Source organism: Ambystoma mexicanum, chromosome 11, assembly GCF_040938575.1.
Source record: "Ambystoma mexicanum isolate Mex_15411 chromosome 11, UKY_AmexF1_1, whole genome shotgun sequence".
Lineage (NCBI taxonomy): Eukaryota > Metazoa > Chordata > Amphibia > Caudata > Ambystomatidae > Ambystoma > Ambystoma mexicanum.
Window position 1 is genome coordinate 1,414,039,739 of NC_090934.1, and position 23,460 is coordinate 1,414,063,198.

Below are 23,460 nucleotides of genomic sequence, written 5' to 3' on the forward strand. Positions count from 1 at the left end.
ACTTTATTACTGATCCTTGAAAGGGGTATGACTCTTCCGTTTTGTATTCATTATCACTGTTCCACAATTTCAAGTTTACTTCTCTTTTCACTCCTGGTTTGCTCTCCTGCCAGGATATGAACATTTTGTTTCTTGGGTGTGGATCCAAGATTTGCACAATGCCTGGTTTACTCTCCTGCCAGGGCTTTTTATATCTTCTCATGGGTGGGAGCCCCAGACTCGCAGCTTGCCTGGTTCATTATCCTGCCTGGGCTGTTCCATTCTCCACCCACTCTTTTATCCAGGAAATGATGCCTTTCCAATATTGGGTCATCGACCCTCTTTTAAAAAAAATTGTATTTGTATCTCCTCTTTCCAAGTATTGCTCAATGACCATTTCTTAACATTGCTTGGGTCCTTCCTTTCATCTATCTTCCTCTCTACCTGTGGTGTTCCCCAGGGGTCTAACCTCTCGCCCTGGCTTTTCAACCAATACCTGGCAACTCTCGCCCACTGCATTGCCACTTTCTGCTCAAATTTCGAGTGCTACGCTAACAACACTCAACTCATTTTCAGGCTGCCCTCCGCCACCTCCTCTCCCTCTCTCATCTCTGATTGCCTAACTGCCATTCAAGATTGGTGTGCCACCAATGCTCTTTGTCTGAATGCCAGTAAAACAGAGATCCTCCTCATCGGCACTCCTTCACCATTCTTTCCCCTCACTCTCTGGCTGCCCTCCCTTGGCCTTCCTCCTACCTCGGGGTCATCTTTGACTCCACCCTTTCCTTCTCCGCCCACATGTCTGAGGTCACTAAAAAGTCAAATTTCCTACTGCACCTCCTCAGAGGTACTCTGCCTTTCTTCTCCTTCCACCAGAAGCTCATGGTATCCCAAGCTCTGGTTCTCTCTAGCTTGGACTATTGTAACAGCCTCTTTCTAAATCTACCTGCCTCTACTCTCCACCCTCTGCAACTAATCCAGAACAGGACTGCAAGACTTGTCCTTGGCATCAAGCCCTTGGATCGTATATCTCCAGCTCTGAAATCTCTCCATTGGCTCCCAGTGGATGCAAGGATTAAATTCAAAATCCTCTGCACTGTCCACAATGCTTTCTGGGGACTGGGCCCAAAATACCTTCAGCTATCCCTCTGCAAATACCTCCCCTCCCGAGCTCTTCGCTCCTCTACCTCCAACTCCCTCAGGGTCAGTCGTCTTCCAAAGAAACAAGCTGAGGGTAGATCTCGGTCTTCGGCTGGGGCCTCCCTCTGGAACAGCCTCCCTGCCACTCTAAAACCTGAGGAGAACCATCTCCGGTTCCAGAAGCACCTCAAGACCTTCCTCTTTTCTTCTGCAATTGCTCCCCCTCTCCCCTGCTGATCTGTTCTCTCTTGGCACATGCACCTGGCCACCCTCTGTCCTCGGGCCCAGGTACTCGCTCGCCCTGCCACCCTCCCGCACTGCCTCCGGGCCACCCCTTGCACTGGGGTCTCTATCTGTACCCATACAGCCCCCCCTTTTTCTTCCTGCACTTATCAGACCTACCCTACCTGCTGCCTTAAACCTAGCACTTGCAAATTGCTGGCTGCACTACCAATGTTTGTTGCCTCTATTATTTATTTATTGTTATTTATCTGTTTCTCCTCTGCTTTGCACTTTCCACTTCTCCCCCTTCCATGCGCTTTTCCCCTCCCCCTCTCCCATGCACTTGTGCGTTCTCAATGTCACTGGGCCTTGTAAGATCGCTGTTTTGTTCTCTCGCATTCCCCTCCCTTGCCTTGTCGCGCTCTGAAACACTTGTGTACGAGCACGATAGAAATAAAATATCAATATCAATTGCTCACATTCGTAGCCATTCCTCTTTCCCAGCATTGGGTCACCGACCCAGTCTTAAAATATTTGCATGTGTATCAGTTCCTTCAATTACTTTAACTGGGTTCTCTTCCGCCTTTGATGATATGCAGTATTTGCTCTCCCCGCACTGGTAACCCATTCGCTCTACCTGGGTTTACCAGGTGGCTTCGGGGTTTCTCACGTCTTTCCATCTTCTTCCCCTTTGTTTCGCTGACTGGGAGTGCGTCCCATAGGCCGTTTGGCTCCCGCTTTGCCTTCCTCTCCTTCTGGCAGTCCAGCTGCCTATAGCAATATAGCTGCAAGCTTCTCCTGACCGAGTCTCTCTGCACATCGTTCTTGTCAGCCTCTGTACTGCTTTCCAGTGTCTGCTCGCCTCCGGTATCTCAACCGGCGTTCACACAAGCTGCTTTCAGCAGCAGTCTCAGTCTCTCTCATTCTGTTCAGCTGTGTCAGTTTTAAACTGCACATCATTGGTTACCCTTTTTCAAAGACTAGAATGCAGCGTTTGCTTACCGGCTCTGGTCATCCTCATTGCTCATCCCTCTTCCTTGCCTCAGTACTAACAAAGGGGGGAATAAGGTTGTTGGCTAATAAAACCTGGGAATTCTTCATCTACGTCACAATAAGCCATACAGATATGTTGCAAAGGCACATGGGCATCATTAAGAAACAGAGCTGAAAGATTATTTTGATCCAGTATTTTCCTGCCTCTCTGGAGTCTATTCTACCCTATGCAGTCCTCCCACAGATAGTCGTCCCCAGGGTCAGAGTCAGGTAGCTTCTGCCTTTCCCTGGCCACGTCAGAGAAGCTTCCCTCCAGAGAATCAGTGACGATATTGCTAGATTCGTCACAGATAACAAGCTAATCACCGACTTTGAGGAGGGATGGAATCCACAGTAAGAAAATGATGACAAATTACCTAAAAAGAGTAAACAGTATCAGGTCCCAGCTCATTGTTCCTGCGGGAGTAGATGATGCTAGCCCTTCTGACTCCCTAGACCTGCTCACCCAACAATACTTAAAATTGCTGAGCAGGCAAACCTGAGGGGAAAGGGGAAGTGGAGAAAATAATAAAAGACAGGTCTTGCTTAAAGCCCTTCCTATTTGACTTTCCTTCAGGAGAACAACGGCTTGACTGACCTACAAAGAAACACATACAATTATTAATACTTTGTGCTCAACTGTCTCACTGGCTGACTGTATTGTATACCCTCTCTAGGATAATCCCATCTACCTGTGGCCTTTGCTTATTTTCTGAAAGGTTGATATATAACTTGTGTTGGAGATTTGCTCTCTGCTGCTATTCAAAATGACTTTTGAATTAAAGAAATCTTCTGTTTGGTTATTGTGTCACCTTTGTTATTCTAGTCTTGCAGTATATCTTTAAAAATCTTGAAAGCCCTCTATGTGTCAACTTTTATGGCTACTGATGTCTTTCTTCTTTTCTTTAACATATATATAAAAATGAACTATGGAAATGAAAAAAACAACAGAGTGTAACTCGCGCAATTGCGCCTCACTTACTGTCAAGTCACTCTCTGTAGAAAAGTCACTCGCTGTAGAAATGCCCACGTGCATTTTCGCACAAAGTGTGAATCAAAGCACTCGACATTGCCGCTTCTTGGATCTACTCCGAATGTCGTTATTTTCCTTTTAGTGCTGGCTTCTTGGATCAGCGTGTGACGTTGGCCACATTGGAAGGTCCTTTTCTCGAAAAGGCCTTCAGAAGACAGAACCGCACAGAACTGTAAGCACAATTGCACTACCAGCTACACAGGCGCCTGAATAAACAAAAATTGACCTTCTTTGCGCGACAAGGTTAATTAAGTTATCGCATATCTCGCGCAGTAGTTAATTATGTTAGCAAGCACATGTTAGTTACTGCCAAAGAACACTACTTTCTTCTGTACTTTTTTTAAGCAAAATAAACTTATGTTAACTGTTCGCTGGTAACACTGGGAACTTTGTTTTCAACACAATAGCCAACAACCTTTCCAGGCTAACTATTATACATCTGGCTTCTTAACAAGTTTTTCTTTAAACAGAATTTTCCATAAAATCTCGGTCTCGGGAGAATAGCTCGGGGACTGCAACAGAGGTTCGATCCCCAGGTCCTCGCTTAGAAACCTCAGGGTATTAAGCACGTTATAAATAACCTATCTTATCATAAGTTCAAATCTGAAAAAATCACTTATCTCAGTGAGCTGCTGGGTTTCCTTTAACTTCCTGCTTGCCCTCTGCCTTCTCTGGTTACAATCTTTAAATCTTCTTTGGGTCTTCTGTAATTTTATTGGAGCTGTGACTGCTGTGACCTGCTCTAGCTGTAGTCTGAATGAAAGGCAGTTTAGAATCTTTTACAAGATTTCAAACCGCATCGCAAAATCCTCCAGCCAATCAGTGCTGCATGCCACTAAATCCATCTTGGACTGGCATGACACCAGGTTCCTGCAAGTAGGTTAAGGAAGAAGACTAACCCAAGAGCCCCACACTACAGACTCAGAATCAATAGGTAGCAAGCTCATTGTCTGTCTGTTCCCTTGCCCCACCCCCTTTGCAGTGTGCACCTGAAACATGTGTGTTAGTGGCACATTATAAAGGCACAATAACCTGCTTTTATTCCCTCCTATCCTAACTTCAGATCTCGCACTTAAATTATTGTCATTTGTTATGATTGTACCCACTCTCCCCCCTTACCACCTGGTGATGCACTTGAATGAGCAGAAATGTCAGGCCTAGTATGCTTATTATTGTATATCATGCAGACATTTCCAAGGCCTTATGAATGATTGTATCCCATGCTCCCCTCCCGTCTTGGCACGCTTTGAAGCACTCGTTTTTGTGAATAAGTGCTTTATAAATAAACAATACAATACCCCCTGTGCCTCATCCCTACCTTGAACAACCTGACCCTCCTTCTGAGCAGAAAGCTCTGGGGAACCCTGACACACAGCAATACTATGTTCACCTAGGCATCTGTTCTGGGTCAGAATCCATGGTTTCTGTGTGGCCTATAGGGATTCTGCTCTAGATACTCCTCTGCAAGCAACGTATTGTGCTGGTGGCACCTCTTCCCATATAGATTACATCTCAGTGAACACAGTAGCATTGAACAAAGTATTGGTCTACAAGTTCATACCAATGGTGTAAACTTCCACAAATTGCTCACTATAACAGAAGAGTATTGTAACATGAAGATATTATGTACAAACACTCAGAAGCTTAAAATTAAGATTTTTGGTACAAAAGCAGCATTAAGCAATCCTTTTATCTTGACAGAGAGGAATTCAAACAGGTCGAGTCTTTAGATACTTGCGGCTCCGAATAACACAAAAACAGATTTCGGTAGCCCAGGTATACAAGAGCAGAATACCTTTAAAATAACTTTTGGTTGCAATCAAAAGGTTTGTTGTTCAAAGTGGGAGGCAGAAATATCTCAAATTGAGGCTTTTAAATGCAAAGCTATTGCTGCCTCCATGAATGGAGCAGAATCAAAAGGCAAAACCAAAGCCCCATCCTTCACTGTTACTGAAAATACCAAGCTAAAATATAATTTAAGTGGTCGTGTCTCCCTTACGCCACTGTTGGTGGCCCTGCTGTGTGTGGCTCTATGAAAAATTAAAAAAAGATGGGTGGGCGTTCATTAGCAAGACAGTGGGAGAAATCGATGTGAAATCTGTGGTGTCCATGGGTTCAGGTCCGAAGTACCCGGCTCCTGAGTGCCAATCTTCTTTCTATCGGTTTGGCGGAAGAAACCTGGGAGTAGGTTATCCGTTTGCAAGAGCCCAAGATTTCATACACTATAGGGCTTTTGGTCTGGTTAGTTCTGATGTGGGAAATGCAATAGAACTTAAGAGGCGAGCTTAGTCGTGGCTCAGTTAGTGTTGATACGGTAATGGCTGGGTCTATGGTGGGGCTAGGGGTGGTAAGGTAGTAGAAGAAGATCTTAAGAGTGGAATCGGTTAGTTTGGGGAAAGGAAGGAGTGGACCTTTCATGTTACCTTCAATCCCATTATCCATTTCTCTCTCCTCTCGCTCTCTCTCAAACAGATTCATCGCTTCCCATGAGTAGCACAAAAAGCATCTGCAATTTGGCAGAGGAGGGAAAGGGCAGTCTGAAACGAAAGACATTATCATGAGCTGCCTGCTAAGGGTTGTGGAAGCCAAGAACGTTTGCTTCAGAGGAAGGGTTGCTTGAAATTTTATGACAGCAGTTGGCTGTTTCACCTTGCTTAGTATGTTGGTTGGCAGGCTGAGAGACGTCTCAAACCTCTCTCCAACATGCTCAGCAGCCTACTGGGACATTTACCCATTAAGCGCAAGGCACATTGAGGCAGAGGAAAGAGTTTGTCAAATGTATCAGAGTGATGCTGCAACTCTGCAGGGAGGTGGTATTCAAACTTTTGTATGCCGAGCCCTCGTGCAGTGAAAATATCGCAGACCACCACTTCAAATTCGAAAATGCCGAATTTTAAAAGCCCCATTTCAATGCATATATATTTATTTTATTTTTAAAGCGCTCACACAGCCCGCGGGTATCGAGGCGCTGTTACAGGAATTCTTTTTTTTAGTCGTGTAATTGTTGTCTTAGTTGCGTATTTATAACGTGCTTAAATACCCAGAGGTTTCTAAGCGCGGACCCGGGGATCGAACCTGTGTCGTTTCGTGTCGTCGTGTTTCCAAGGCGAACACGTTGCCGGCCGAGCTATCCTCCCGGGAAAATATATATGTGGGGAAATGGCAAGTAAAGAAAGATGGGAGGTTACGGGGGATTGTGTGGGTGGGTGGGGCACATATATATGCCATGAAATGGGTAAAAGAAAAAAATAATTCAGCATTTTCACATTCGCAGTAACGGATGCAATATTTTCACATAGATCCATGGGCTCTATGCTGACATTTTCTATCAAAAGCATTCATTGTACTCCTTCTGAAGAGCCTTGTGCCCCCTCCCCCTGATCATCAGTTCGGCCCTCCTAGTGGCTGTAGGGAGGTTTTTCATGATGAAACAAGGAACGGAAAAGATTGACAGTGGAGTGTGGATTCCTAAAATATTCTATGGGAGGAAAGGTCTTTTAGACCCCCTGCCCCCCCTACACCCCTCTCTCACGTGAGGCTTATGACTCATCGGCAGCCCCCCATGCGCCTGGGCCCGGGATGCAGGATGGCTGCTGGCCGACGCATGAGGCTGCACGGCTCACCTTGTAGCATGATATAGACTCGATTTTGTAATATACTTAGACTCCATTTTGAGTACACTAATTCAGGCCTCTGTGGAACAAGCAGCTTGCAGAACTGCAGCTCTCCCCCACTTGATCGTGCACAGCGAGCATGCACTTCCCCCAGCCTCCTACCCATGGCGGATCCACTGAAGGTCTTTCTTCATGAGCAAATAGGCACAAACAAGTAATCGAACAAACACTGTATCATTTACCTTCCGAGGTACATCATTGCCCTGACGGTGACCGGAGCTTAAGTTGAGGCCTGGGAAAGAACAATGCTGTCCCTATAAACATGTCTTGATCCCCTGTAGACCCCCACACATGATACATATTGTGCCTAGTCCCCTACCCTGCTCTCCGTTTGAAGTGTCAGACATGAATGTTGAACTCATGTGCCACCCAGTCTCAACCATGCTGCTAAACCATTCGCGAGGAGACTCAAAACTTATAACGTTGATTGTTCATATTGAAACGAATGTTCATATTAAAATAGAGCGACCCTCTCTTACCCCAGAACACTTACATGTAAAGTTGTCCAACATACGTATGTCCGAACCTATTGTCACCAACCAAAGGTTGCAAGACACAATTTTAAGTGTTGTAACAGATACAAGCCATTTAAAGTAACACCCCACCTGTTGGCACATGAGATGTCGTTTGAAGAAATTGTTCACCCTCAAGAATGTACATCAGTCCAAGTATAAGTGTAACATTGTAATTTGTACGTATATACCAACCTCATTCTACCTCACGTTGTATGCTAGCTTTCCCCATGTGTTCCCGCAACTAAATGAAGAACTGTGAATGCTGTGATGTTAACAAAAGCTTTTTTATTTGATTCTGTAAATACAGTATTCATAAACCACGAAGAAGTGTAAACTAGTGTGTATAAGTACGATATACCCGTAGATGAATGTACATATGTAAACCTGTAAGTGTACTGACATACCTCAGTTTTCTGTCTCTACAATGATGTGCATGCTACTTGATAAATGTAGACCCGCGAAAAACTACAAGGCCATCTCCCCCTCCTCCTAGCGAGCCACGTATTCAACTCCCACGCTCTTCCCTCCAAGGCCCGGCTGAGGCTTGAAGGTCCCTGGTTTACTGATGGAATAATACAGCTACACCCCCCTGCATTCCTGTTTAGCCTGCACCACGCATTCCCGTCCCCATGCCCCCTGACACCACCATAAAATCTCTGTGTACCGCCATGTCCTGGTTAAGAAGAAGAATTATGAGCAGCACGGCCCCACAGCCCACCGCCTTTTGAGGCACCCGCTATGTGCCCCTCTGACCTAATGGTATTTCAGTTCACCCTAACCTAGACTGACCATAGAGGCAGTTATTCACTCTTGTACTAACATACCGTAAACCAGTCTCTTACTACATCTAACAAAATGGAATCCTAACCCGTGCCCCCTGACAAGACACCTGGAATCATGATACTGGGTCCTCTGTTACAGTGGTTTTATGATGATGTATTAAGGAAGCCCAGAGTTGTATACTACCTCACGCTCTGTCTCTTTTATGGTATTACATTAACGAGTTCTAGGATTTGCAGGTTAAATTGACATAGAAATTAGTGATGAATGTGTATGTGTGGCCACAAGGGCAAAATGTTAGTGCAGCAGCCGTGTATCCACATGAACAGCTTGTGACCGGATACTCCACCCCGATGAGCCCAGGTGACCCAAGCACCCAGCGATACCACCACGTGGACCTCCGCCAATCATGGAGCGCCGCTCCTACATTGTACATAGTAGCTAGTCTTCACCACCCAATCTCCACGATTATGTGCCCCCATAGCTTATCTAATTCATGACATATTTTTGTAATAAATATGACTGTCTTTGCTACTGTCAGACAGAGCGCTCTCGAAGTTTGCAGAGTCCTTTGCATGCCCTATATTGATTTAGATAAAGCCTTTTATATCTCATCCGCACTTGGTCTTGGTCTCATTCCCTGCTGGGGTGCGTACATGATTGCCTCTCATTGTAGAGTTTAACTGTCTTTTGGGGGACTCTCACTTTCAATATGCAGCACCTTAACCTAAAAAGGAGGTGTCATGGCTGCAGGATGGTGAAGAGCATTGTGTTGGCAGTGACAGATCACTGTTACAGTGGGAGACGCACCAGGAAATTGTATCTATTCTTGCAAAGTATTGATTAAAATATCAAACCCTTCATTCTGACAAACAGATTCTGCACGTTGGTCCAAGACCTAGTGATCTCACATTGATGGGGGAAACACCCCCCTTACTGGGCTTCCAGCCGCACACCTGAACCCCTCCCCTAAAAGCGAGCAAGCACACTGCATGTTTGACCAAATCCCAGAGGGATCTGTTAGTTCTCAGCAACAGAGCTGATGATATTTACACTAGCAATGGGAAGCTGCCATTGGCACCAATTTAGTACATCTTCAAGTAGTTTGCACTCCTTGTTCAGGGGTTGGATTGATGAGGATGATGGACAGTGGTTCCTTACCACTGAGAACAGGAATAGTTGATCTGATTTGGTATATTTTTTATAACTAACATTGTGCTTGTATTTAAAAGAGACTTGCACAACAAAAGGGTTCCATTGCCAGGGAAACTAAGTGTCAAATTCTTTTGTTAGGTAGTTTCAAACATGATAGTGTCTAAGTGGGAGGTACTGACGTAGTTTTATCACATACCACGATTGATAGCAAATTATCTGAGGGAAAGATCCCGTAAGGCATACAGTCTGGGGACCATTGAAAGACATCACTCCAGTCAGTTTCTGTACCCCATCCTTGCTCTGGTGGAGTGGTGGCCTTTAGAAGTACAGATGGCATTCAAGTGGTCTTTTGCCTAGAGACTTGTAATGTCGGATTTTGGATATGAAAGATGTCTAACACCTTCCACTGTAGATTTTTAATTACATGGATCAGGCATGGGTATGGGCTTTCATGGACTGCTGTTTTCATCAGGTGCTCCAAGAGTTCCTGTGCACCAACCAGAGGCTCTATTGATGGCAATGCACAGACCTCTGTACCTCAAGGCTCTTGAGGTTGAGGGACCTTCACAAGAAGTAGTCTCTCAACTGCAAGCTCATCACGTGCAAAGCTCTCGAAACCTGAGGCTGCTGAAGGCAAGCTGCATTTACAGTTGGTGAGGACGCATTTATCATTCTGAAAGACCCACAGCAAACGGGTAATAGTGGCACCCGAAGAGTGTGCGCCATCCTTCTGGGTTCTATTTTCAAGATTTAGCCTAAATCTGGGAACTGTAAAGGCAGTGCCAGAATGTCCAAGGGAAACCACATGTTTCTGACTGCTGCAACTTAAAGGCAGTGCCAGGATATCAAAGGGAAACCACATGTTTCTGACTGCTGCAACTTCAATGGCTCAATATGCCCGATACCAAACGTGTTAAATGTCTGGAACTGCAAGGATGATGCAACACACTTAATAGGCAACCTGACTCTTTAAAGCTGTTGTATGAACATGCAAAAGAATGAAGAGCACGCTCTGTTTTGCACACTGATGCATATATTATGTCTGGCTGGAACAGAAAACACACCATCTTGAACCTATTACGTTTTTCTGTGCACTGTAGCTTGTGGGGCTTGGAGGGGGTAAAAAAGTCCAGAGACTTTCTTGTAAGTTATCTGAAGTACAAGCGCATCTTTTCACTTCAGAAAAAATAAATTACAAAACCTTCTGCATGGGGATACCTCATCTCTGATGCCTACGTACTAAGCTTCTTCCAATCTGATCAAGAAAAGACTACAATGAAAAAAATGTCCATTATCCATACCTTGTCTAGAAAAACAAAGACAATCGTGCATGGAGTTTTTCAGAAGTTCTTCATGCCATATTTGTTTACCAACAACTTCTACTCCAATGGATACTGTATGCAGTAAACCCAAGTGGTAATTCTTGGAAAATATCAGCCTAATTCAAACAGTAGCCTTAGTATCTTGACTTTGACACGTTTATTGAAGTGCTGGTTAGCACCATGCATTGAATTTAAAGGACACTCCATAATTTGGTTAAAGTGAAGTAATTCGCAATTGCAAACAAGAGGATATATTGTACAAATATCAAACTTCAACGCCTTGACCTCCTCCCCCCAAAAAAACTAATGTATCCAATTTTCCTCTATAGGGAGACATTTTACAGAGATTCTTTCAAACTGTTTTGAAGGAACAAAACAATAAATATTTTGGCAACGGAATTCCTGTGAGAATGTAGCAATATTTGCCTTCACTACTGAAAGCACATTCTGCAGTTCTGAAGTGTACCACTGTATGTCAGGTTGAGGAGTTTTGTTAAATCTATTACTGCAACGTGTGACAGGAATCGAGACATCATTTTTCGGTTTGTCCTTCAATTCCCACAGTTAAAAATAAAATACAAAAAAATAAAGAAAAAAAGAAATCACTCCCCAAAGGAGCAAATTTAAGAACTCGTTTTTGGGTGTTAAGACAATTGTGGTCTTTGTTATCCAGTTGTAACAGGTGATTTGTTGTTGTGGTTAGTGAGTGCCCCGTTAATATGGTGTAAATCAGTGCCTAACAAAGGATCCGCGAAAAGCATTTTCACAAGTTGTTCTTAAACCGTTTTCAAATAAAAAGTGCTTTTATAGGAGGTTGGTTCAGGTATTGTCGATCAATAGCCAATGTCACCTAAAAAATTCAAAAATTCTAATTTTTATATTTACATAAGCAAATAGAGAACAGTAATAATAAAGCGTAAACTCACCATTGCAGTATCCCTTCCGCTCAATTTTGGCACTCAGAGAAACTGGACCTGATGCAAAAAAGGAACATCCAACTGTCTTCTCCTTGCATCTTGAAACCGGAGTCTAAGGAAGTAGGTATACAACGTTTTTGTTCAAGCACCACATGCAACAATGTTTTATGCACAATTTGGAACAGTTGCAATTAAAGAAGCAATGAAAACCTAACCTGTCAATATATATTAAAAAAGAATGTTTCCAGGTCATGCCTCCTAACAAGGGCCTCTTACAATCAAGAGAGGAGCAGAAAAGATTTCTGCATTGTTAAAGTCAGAAAAGTTGAAACGTGTGACACAGGTTGAAAACACTATTTCTTATATAAATACATTCTAAACCCCACTGTGCAGCAGATGACCAATACTTTAGGACTTCTTGTAAATGTATACAATATAGCATTGTTTTTTTCTTCAGAAGAGGAGGTGCTCGATTCCGACAAAGAATATTTGAAATGCTTAGTGACTTTTTTCCTGGACCCATTTTGACTTTGAACTGTATTTTTATAGTTCTGTCATTCATAATAATAATCTAACAGATAATTAAGATGAAAGCTAGGGTTAACCAGTAAAAGAGGACACAATTCCTTTTTTGGAAAGTGATACTGGGAAAAGTCTCAAAATTAACACGTGTTAAAAATGGGAACCATTTTAAAGCTACATGTGAAAACACAATGAGAACAATTGGAGACTAGAACATGGCACCATTAAATGCAAACATACCAATGGGTGCTAAATGTTTCCATAAAACATAATGGCTTTGATGTGTGGACGTGTTTAGAATTTGTAAAAGGTATGCAAATGCAAAAAAAGAAATTAGAGGTCTTAATCAAATAGATAATTATTACAGGCTTGTGACAAAAAATTGGAAGGGATTACATGTTCTAATCATACATGATACTTGCAATAACTACATTAGTTTAACTGAAATATGTTCTTATACGCTCCCAGAATCTGCATGCTTTACAATCTGACTTGAATACAGATTAAACAAACCTTTTGAGTTATAGATGGGAGGATTCTGAACCCAATCTACACCTCACTGATGTTGCGCAATGAGGCCAGAACATGGCTTGGGTCATTTATTGTCTCGTGCACAAGGGATTTGACCTAGGAGGTAATAAAGCAGGACTACACCTTTTTGAGTGAGAGAACACCTGAGTTTCATATGGTCTTTCCCCATGTGTAATAGCACTGTAGTTTATACATTTGCAGTTTCAAATACAATTGATAGCGAATTGGTCTTTGGTTGACAGAGTTTTTATTTTGATAAAGGTAATTTGGGTGCTGCTTGGTGGTGACTAGTAACACTCAGACTGCCGAGTGTGTCACAATTTATGAAGAACAGAATTTTCAAGTCACCTTCTAGCGCACCTAAAGTTAACGCTAACTATAGGTTAAATGATGTTCCAAAAATCATGTTTGTTGTATCATAAGGCTTTTTTATTCCAAAAATGATCCTCCAAAAATTGTTCTTAAATAGTATTGCCCTTTTATTTTTGTGATACAAATATTGTTCCTTTTCTTTCACAGTGCTAGAGATGCACATCAGTTATATATATGATTTTTTTGTTTTGTTTTCTTTTAGGCATGTTTATATCTAATCAATATAATTTGAATTGAATTTTGTGTTATAAATCCCTCCTGATGAGCCAAAAGATTTGGTGAAACACGTGTAGAGGGCACTACTATTTAAGAACAATTTTTGGAGGATCATTTTTGGAATAAAAAAGCCTCATGATACAACAAACATGATTTTTGGAACATCATTTAACCTATAGTTAGCGTTAACTTTAGGTGCGCTAGAAGGTGACTTGAAAATTCTGTTCTTCATAAATTGTGACACACTCGGCAGTCTGAGTGTTACTAGTCACCACCAAGCAGCACCCAAATTACCTTTATCAAAATAAAAACACTGTCGACCAAAGACCAATTCGCTATCAATTGGATTTGAGACTGCAAATGTATAAACAGTGCTAGAGATGCACATCAGTTATAAAAACACATTGTTATATATATGTTTTTTTTGTTTCGTTTTGTTTTCTTTTAGGCATGTTTATATCTAATCAATGAATTTGAATTGAATTTTCTGGATTTTTGGAACATCATTTAACCTATAGTTAGCATTAACTTTAGGTGCGCTAGAAGGTGACTTGAAAATTCTGTTCTTCATAAATTGTAATAGCACTGTAGGCTGAAAACAATGCCTTGGAGGGCATACCCAGAGGGCATACCCAGAGCAATGCCAGTGGTTGGGATTTATCAAACTTCAAGTCAACACACTTCAGTTTTCAATATAGCATAAAACAGAGGGCCTCATTACGACTCTGGCGGTAGCATAGCCAGTAAAACGGCTGCCGACGAAGATGTTTCTTTCCCGGCACTCTGGAATGGGCAATTACCGGGTATTCCAACCCTGGCGAATCGGTAACTGCCCATTCCAGGATGCCGGAAAATATTCTTCCCCATAGGGCTCAATGGGAATGGGGAAGCCGGATGCACCTGGCAGGCGAAAAGGCACCTGCAAGCAGAACTCTTAGTTTGCCGTTTCGGTAACTACAGTACTGGCAAGCTTGCCGGTACCGTAGTTACCGGACCAGCAAACTTGTAATGAGGCCAGAGGCTTCCTATTAAAATAAAATCCATGCATCATCACTCTTATTGTTATTGGCAATAAAGCTTTTAACAAACACTTAATTAAAAAAACAATCTGATTCAATCAGTTTTACAAAATTGAAATACATAGAATTAAGACATGAAAACAAAATAAAACCAAACATTTCATATTTCATAAGTGAATGCTGATAAATTACACAATATCTCTTCAAATGTAATTCAAAGCTAAACTGACAATAAAGCCAACAACTGACAAGACTGTAGAGGTAGTTCTTCCTGATAAGCAATCATGCCAGATATCTACTCCCCCATTAGCAGGACACCTATCCTGAAATGTTTTAAAATACACTGAACATTTACCTGAACGCAGCATAGGGCATGACTAAATGCTTAAGATCTTCCACTTGCTCCCCATTACCACAGAATCGACAATTAGCTGTACTCTTAGCACATAGATCATATTGTAACATTATCTGTTTAGTACAAACCAAATTCCAGCAGAGCATCGTAAAAGAGCACCAAATTGATTGCTTAGGATAAATTGATAAATAAAGAGCTAACACTCCTCGCTTTTTGTGATCCTTCTGCAAATGGCTCAAAGAATCATAGGCATGCATTTGTTCCATTGTATGAATGCAAGCTTGTTGATATAAATGCAATTTCCCCTTTACTGGATTCTGCACAAGATCGTCTGTAGTAACATTCAACTGAGTCAACATTTTTATGAAAAAATAAGTTATTTCAGTTTTAAAAAGGAGCTTTTCTACTAGAGATGGTCTTCTCCAAATCATGATACAGAGAATCGGCCAATGGACAGATCATTTTTCCCAAAAAATGCTAAAGATCTCCATTGCGCTCTGTTGGTTAGGGAATTTACACCCAATTAATACTGTACCGCAACCAGGGGCACAGCTTTCTGTATTTTTAACACTTCATGCCAAAATATACATTATATTTGTGCTAAAATCTTTAACATCCTCCAAAAATACACTTCAATTCCATAGAGAATTTTCGGCAAGATTTTCCCCTCATAGAATCTCATTACAAGTGATGGGGAAAACTTACCAAATCGGGCATCTCCCCGAACCAATCAATTTACCAAAGCTAAGGCACGAGTTTTAAGCCATTCTCTTACTTTTGTATTATACTAGATCTTGAAGTGATAGGAACACCTAAATAAATAAAGCTGTCCACAATCTCATTAGCAACTCTCCATTTAAAACCAGACAATCTTTCTTCCGTGTGTTGTGCATAATTTTGGTCTTTTTTAACATTAATCTTAAGGGAATGGCCCATCACAAAAAAAAATTCCAAAGGCATTTAATAGCCTTTGCAGACCTATTTCAGTGGTGTCAAAAATAAGAAAGTTGTTGGCATAATTTAGCCAAATTACTCTCAACTGATTAAATTAGGTGGGGCTGGTGCCACAGGGAGTAAATATTCCCCCACATCCGACATGTACAGGTTAAAAAGACAAGGGGCTAAAAGGCACACTTGTCTGACTCCCCTGTACATCGGAATCCTTCTTGACAAAGTTCCATCAGAATTTAAACAAACCTGAACCACAGATTGTCCATATATTGCCACCAAAAGCCTGTGCAGGATTCCCCATCTCTCCAATTTAATCCTGTTCACTGCATCAAAGGCAGCAGACAGGTCAATCGTAGCTGTGAATAGTCTCATATTTTTTCAACCACACCAAGGTTTGTACGCTCATTAAAATAACTCAGTTCAAATAATTACTGATGTGCTTATGAAATCCTGTATGTCACCTTTGAAGAATTCCTGCATTGAGGGCCCAGGTCTCCAGATTTTCAAACAGCAAGGTTGCAAACACCTTGCTTTCAGCAGTGAGTAGAGAGATGGGTCGATAATTTCCCATATGGCTTCTCACACCCTTTTTGTAAAATCGGCACAATATGCACCACTTTACAAGACTCAAGAAAAGAGTTACTTTCCAATATATGTTTAAAGAGCAGATCCAGGATAATCAACCAACTTCTCCAATTGTTTTTAAACAAGGCATTGGAAAGCCTATTAGGCCCCGGTGCTCTTGGCAAACTAATCATATTCCCGATGGCTTCAATAGAATGTTACTGAAAGGCAACTTACAGGAACCATCTACCTGTAGCTCGAAAAAGGGAACCAAGTATATTCACCTGGTTATCATCTGCAAATGCTTTCTAGAAATGCAACACCCAGTCCAATTCTGAGACTGCATCGAACCTATTTTCAAACTGTGTGCATGAATCCTCATTAACAGTTTCTCAGAACTCACACGATTTCTTATTTTTTAGGAATTCAAGCACTTTTTCTGGTGCTTCTCCAACATGAGCAGTTTGTGTCCCTTCATCCAATTTTTAGAACATGCTTAAGTCTCCTTAATTTCAAGGACAAATGCTGCAATGTCCCCTGTGTTCCCTATTTATTATAGATTTAATCTGGGCTCTTAATGCTCATTTCTTTTCAACAAGCACAGCGTCATATGAATGCTTATTCTTTCGCCTAGTCTGTCTTCGAGTCAATCTACTACCCACTGATTGGTTTATCAAATCACTGACAAAAGGTTCAAAAAGATCAGCCGAGAATGTATCAAGTTTCCATAAGAAGGAGCTTTCACTTATACATACCTCAAGTGACTCATTCACTAATTTAATGTTCTTGGGATTCCAGCTAATGCAGTTTCCAGCCGTGTTCACTAATAGATCCCTCTGACCTGTCAGGTCACCGAAGGCCGGCCTCAGATTAAACATTGCAGTCAACACACCATGGTCACTCCATTTTGTCTCAGATACGTAGAAACTACAACATCAAAAATGTAGCCAATTCCCCACAAATGTGTTCTCTATGGATGAACAAGATTTACCATTTGTCCTTGGTTGGTTTAGAAGGTATGTCACTTGGGATTTACCCATTTAACAATTGCAGTCCCAACCCCTGTAGGGCCTTCAACCAAAAACATCCACAATTGTGCGGATTTTATTTTCTTCAACAGAGCAACCACATTATCATCCAGGCATTTACGTTGCTCACTACCACAGGATGTCCCCCTTTCACTTTACTACACCAATCCCTCACATAAGAGGACATGTTTGCCAAAATATGCTATAAAGCACCAACCCCTTCATTCCAGTAGATATTGATCACCTGTCCTGCCCTTGTTCAGCTTAACGTGTGTGGCTAGCAAGCCCTTACCAATCTCCCTCATTACTACTACCTCCAACCCAACACAGGATTGAATCAAAGTCAGGAGTCCACCCGAAGGTCTACCCAACAGGCCTTTATATGCTTCCTGAGAGTGTGATATGTAGCCATCAAAAGAAGGATGTTCCATTAACCAGGTCTCTCGAAATCAAGTAAAATTATAGCTTTTCAAAAATGTACCAAGACCGAATTTGTAAATACATTCCTGTGGCCTCTGGTGTTCCAGGATAATAATTTGAGGGAGGCACCTAAATCCAAGGTGATACTGTAGTTACGTATATTCTTATATTCTCCTTGCCTTGACTGGCCAAGTGCACCTGACAGCCAAGACCAATCTTGGGTATTACCTGAATGTATAGCCTTCGCCTTTCCAAAGGTAACCTCTCTTCCCTTTATCCCACCGAAACCTGTTGAGACAAGAATTGCACATGGCAATGGGTCAGTCCCCCCTGAAAATATGTTCACATTAGAATCATACACAGATTCAACATGAGCAAACAAATCAAACCATGTTTGCCTCAAAGACTGCACCCTCCCCAAGGATAACATTGAGCATTGTTTTAGAGTTAAGAAAGAAAACACTAAGGTCTGTTCTATGCAGGTCTACAAAATCAACTCTATCGATGTCCCTCAAGGATATTGCATGTATATTAGGCACTTCACCTAATAGATGCACGATGGGTGTTCTATTTAATGTAAGGAAGGCATGGTATCAACAGTAAGACAGACACAAGTGACCACAGTTCAAGGGTGTTTGTTGAACTTTCAAAAGGGTGAGATATACGCCTATCTAAACCTAAATCTGCAGCTGGAGGAAGCTACGACCATCAAATAATAATAATGCAGTCCTAGTGAAGTCTTGTCAAATACAAACAAACCTATTGCCAATCCTTACCACTAATTTAGAAATAATGTAGGGTGATGTTCATGTAAAAGAAAGAAGTGTTCACAAAATGATAAGTCAGGATATTCGGGTCGTTGGCCTTCCTTCCCCATGTTTTCAGCACAGGACAAGGCGGTTTACTCGAGCAAAGCACACACTCTCGTTTTCTTTGACACAAGCATAGTTTCATTTTCACAGTTCAGGACCTTGTGTGTCCAAGCCCCTTTACTTCTTGCAAGTCTCTTGACTCAGAGGGCCTGGTATACAAAAACCTTCTTTTCCTTTTCCAGTATTCAATTTGGATGTTCACCCTTGATTCCCCTCTTCCGGGCTCAGATCCCTTTCAAACTATGTTCAGATAATTCTTTCTCAGGTGACTCACAGTTCACCCTGGATTCCCCTCGGCCGGGCTCAGGCCAATTGTGATGTACTTTAAACTATCAAAGACTTTCAAATGTGCACAGGGTTAACTTGACCCGTTGCATGACAACTTTGATCTCAGTATTCCTTTTCTCACACTCAGCATCATTTGGATACTTAACAGGGACTCGAATGAGCACCCACCTGGCACCGGACCACTCTGCGCATGTTATCTTTCCTTGGCCTCCCAAAGTTCAATTATAAAGTTCAACTTCTTTGGCTTCCACTGATTTGCGCGTCACTCATCACAAACACCTCACACGCCGTTCTCTTTATACAATGTTGCAGTTTGCAAAATTGGTTCAAAACACAAGCTGGTTTGGCATCAGTCTCTCTGACTCACCGGCTGTGCTGTCTTTTCTGATGCTGCTTTGTTGTAGGAGCCAAGGACAGTACCACAGCACCAATCGCTCCTCCCCGCCTTGGTTATCGACGTGGGAGAGACCTGGGTACCTGTGACACACTGTGTAGGTCTGACCAGCTTTAGTTCCTGGTCTTCGGTTTCTTAATTTCCAAGGCTCACGAAAATAACGGTCTTTGGAGGTCACGAGCACGTCCCTCCTTGCAACTCTCTCTGGTCTCGCTGTCTGTCTCCTTGTATTATGATATGATATTTTATTTATATTGCGCCCATACACAAGTGTTTCAGAGCATGACGAGGCAGGGGTGGGGAACAAGGCAGGACAAAAAAACAATCTTACTAGGCCCCATGACATTGAGAACGTGCAAGTACAGGGGAGAAGGGAGGAGGAAAAGTGCAATGGGGAAGAGGGGGGTGGAAAGTGCAGAACACGTGATCAAAACATCAACAATAACAACAAACAGTGCTGCCAGCAGGTGGTAAGTGAGAGAGTAAGGTGCAGACAACGGGTGTAAGATAAGGGCAAGAAGGGGACTGTAGGGTTGCAGATACAGGCCCAACTGCAAGGGTTTCCAGGAGGCAGAGCAAGTGTGCGGCAGGGTAGGCAGTGACCCGGGCCTGAAATCGGAGGGTAGCCATGTGCGAAGCACAGAGATCTCTGCAGGGGAGAGGAAGAGCAAAGGCAGAGGCAAAGAGGAAGGTCTTGAGGTATTTCCAGACAAGAAGATGGATCTCCTCAAGTTTCAGAGAGACGGAGAGGATGTTCCAGAGGGAGGTCCTAGACGAGGAAAGAGATCTATCCCCTACTCGTTGCTTAGAGAAGCGGCTGATGAGATTTCAGGGCTGGCGAGATACGATCCGTGGGCTTGAGGCCAAGGACAAGTCTCGCGGTCTTCTGGATGCGTTGCAAAAGGCGGAGAGTAGAGGCAGGAATAATTAGAAATAGGCTGTTTCAGTAGTCCAGCCTAGAAAGAACCAGAGCTCTAGAGACAGTGAGCTTTAGGGAAGGGAGAGGAAAGGAAGAATACCTCTGAGGAGGTGCAGTTGATAGTTTGACTTTTTAGAGATGTCGGAGATGGGTGGAGAAAAAGAAAGCGTGGAATTGAAAATGACCCCAAGGTTCTTAGCTTCAGATGTGGGTGCAGGGAGAGGGCCAAGGGAGGCCGGCCAGAGAGTTAAAGGAAAGGAAGGAGTGGGTGTGCCAATGAGGAGGCTCTCAGTCTTACTGCATTCAGGCAGAGGTAATTGGCGGCACACCACTCCTGGATAGCCGACAAACAGTCAGAGATGGGAGAGGAGGTGGCAGAGGGGAGCCTGAAAATGAGCTGAGTGTCATCCGCATAGCACTGTAAATTAGAGCAGAGAGCAGCAATGTGCTGGGCAAGGGGTGCCAGATATTGTTTGAAAAGCCAGGGAGAGAGGTTAGAGCCTTGGGGAACACCACAGGTAGAGAGTGAGATAGAGGAAAGGAAGGACCCAAGTTGGATCTGGGAGGGGCGGTAAGAAAGGAAGGAGGCCAGCCAGGCCAGTTCCTGATCAGTGATACCCAGTTTGTCACAGAGTCAGTTGAGCAGGATGGCATGGTTGACCGAGTCAAAAGGGAGAGGAGAGATCACGTAGGATGAGGACAGAAGGGATCTTAGAATCCAGGGTGAAGAGCAGGTTTTCACGGATGTTCAGGAGAGCAGTTTCCTTGCTTCTGGCTGCTCTGAAGCCAGATTGATAGTCATGGAGACAGCCAACAGAATCGGTAAAAAGATTACGCTGGCAGATGGCCAGCTTTTTCAGGAGCTTGCCCAGGAAAGGATTGATAGAGATTGGGCGATAGGTAGCCAGAAGGGAGGGGTCGGCCGTTGGTTTCTTGAGGAAAGGGTGCACAAGATAGTGCTTCAGAGGGGAAGGGAAGGCTCCAGAGGCGAAGGAGTGGTTGCAGAAGTCAGACAGGGCAGGAGCAAGGGTATCTACATGGGCCTTGGTGGTTTTGGATGAACAGGGAAGAACCTGTTTTGACTAGACTTTCATAGATTGGACTTGTCTGGAAATCTGGTCAGGGACGAACAGAAGAAAGGAAAGGAAGGAGGGAGGACAGGCAGCTGCAGGGGGCCATGAGGTGGCGGAGGGAGAAGAGGGAGGGGCTGGAGAGGACAAGAGGGTGGATAGGATGTCCTGCGTTTTAGAGATGAAATGAGAGGCCAGAACTGTGCAGAGGACCTGGGAGGGGACAGGAGAAGTAGAGACTGCTGGAGCAGAATTGGCCAGCTCCTTGCAGATTTTAAAGAGTTTGGCCGAGTAGTTAGATGCCGCAGAGACGCAGGATTGGATGTGGGCTCTGTTCTTACTGCTGATAGAGAGCCTGTATTGCCTTTGGAGCAGGCGGCAGGCCAGTTTGTCAGAGGATGCACAAGATGCCTGCCATTTCCACTCACACTTTTAAGGGTGACTAGGTCAGAGTCGTACCCACAGTTGCACTTGGCTTTGGACTTCAAGCTGATTCTCATAACAGAGGCAAGGACATCAAGTGTGTCAGAGATAACAGAGTGGAGCATGGAAAGGGTAGTGTCAGGATGAGAGTTAGCCAGGGGTGGCGGGGGGAGAGAAAGTGGCGGTCAAAGCCTTAACTGACACAAGCTTCATTGGCCGGATGACCAACAAGGTTGGTGGAAGTGCTGGAGCAGGCTTGGCCTGGGGGGTAGAGAGGGAGAGATGGGAGGAGAGAAGAAATTGATCACTCCAGGAGAGAGGAGTGAGTGGTGAGAGGGTTAGAGAGGGGCAGGTCAGAGGAGATGAGAACGTCAGTGTGCCCTGCAGAGTGAGTCAGGCCAGAGGGAAGAATAGAAAGTGAGAGTCACAGAGGTCCTGAAAGAGTGCGGAAGAGGGACAGGAAGCATTCAGGTGGATATTGAGGTCTCCAAGGAGGAGGAGTTGTTGAGTGGTTGAGGTCAGGAGGGAGGAGGAGAGGTCAGCCCACTCAGAGAAGAAGGAAGTGGTGTGACCAGGTGGCCGATTGAAAGTAGCAATGGTCAGAGAGCAGCCGAGAGAGAGAGAGCCTACAGACAAGACACTCGAAGGAGGAATAGTCCTGCGTGGGAATCACAGATGCAGGAATCCACTCAGGGAAGATCAAGGCTACACCCCCACTGGAATGTTTGGGTCTGGGCGCAGAGAGGATCTTGTAGCCATCAGGGAGGAGAGTGTCAAAGTTTGTGCCAGAACTGGCCGTGAACCATGTCTCAGTGAGACCGAGGACATCGAGATAGAGTTCTTCCAGGAGGTGGCAGATCTCAGAGGAGTGTTTGACAGCCGAGCGTGAGTTGAGAGTGGCAATATGGAGAAGGTTGCCAGCCTTGAAAGACTTCCGGGGAGGGGTACAAACCAGAGGTACACCCTCTGGAGGGGTACAAACCAGAAGTACGCACTCCGGAGGTGTCGGAGGAGCCCGAGAAGGGCCAGAGGAGGGAGAAGAGGATGAGGAAGCAGAGGATGAGGCAGAGGTGGGATGCAAGGAAGCCGGCGAGGTAAGAGAGGGCACAGCAGGAGAAGGAGGGGAGTTGATGAGGCGAGGGAAGCATCTATCAAAGAGGAGGAGGTTGGCCTGAGGGCCTTGGACCAGGAGAGTGCCATTCTGGCAGACATTAATTATTTCCTTGGAGGAGTGTGAGGGGTCCAAGAGGGCCTCCCACCGGGTGCCACCATTAATGGGTGAGGAAGAGAAAGGAGAGAGCACAGAGATCATATGAGGAGTCCAAAGGTCTTGCGAACGAATGACAAAGAGGATGACGGAAAGACTTTATCCAGAGGATGCGCTGGTATAGGGGTCAGCAATAGGGAGACCTGGGTTAGAGACCAAGATATCATTTTTAAACTTCTTCCTACTAGACTTAGTGAGGTGATTAGGATAGTGAATGGAGAAACAATTAGAGAAGATAGGAGAAATGGAGAGAGCCATTGGTGATGTGGAGGAGGGTGAAGAAGAGAGGGGGGGTGAGGGAGTAGGATTGGAACAGCAGGATAGAGTGGCAAAATGCGGTCACTGGGCACAATCAAAAACAAAACATGCAATACAGCCACAAGGGCACAGCACGATTCGAATTAGCAGCAAGTTGCAAGACAGCACAGACCGCAAGGGCACAGCAAAAGTTGAATTAGTAGTGAATGCAAAACATTACAG

General features: G+C 43.8%; 1 protein-coding gene across 2 annotated transcripts in view; it reads right to left on the reverse strand.

The window, feature by feature from the left end:
* ARRDC4 (arrestin domain containing 4) overlaps positions 1-23,460 on the reverse strand; it is a 204,741-nt gene that overhangs the window by 96,858 nt on the left and 84,423 nt on the right. Inside the window, exons 2-3 of one of the 2 annotated variants that reach the window (XR_011279849.1) lie at positions 17,976-18,035; positions 11,779-11,881 (exon numbers count right to left, since the gene is read on the reverse strand). Coding sequence is in view for 1 of the 2 variants with exons in the window: in XM_069625058.1 (XP_069481159.1) it covers positions 11,779-11,881 (103 nt within the window). In the remaining variant the exon portion in view is untranslated. Of the gene's footprint in view, positions 1-11,778; positions 11,882-17,975; positions 18,036-23,460 lie in introns of those variants that run through there. The other variant, XM_069625058.1, reaches the window with a different exon arrangement.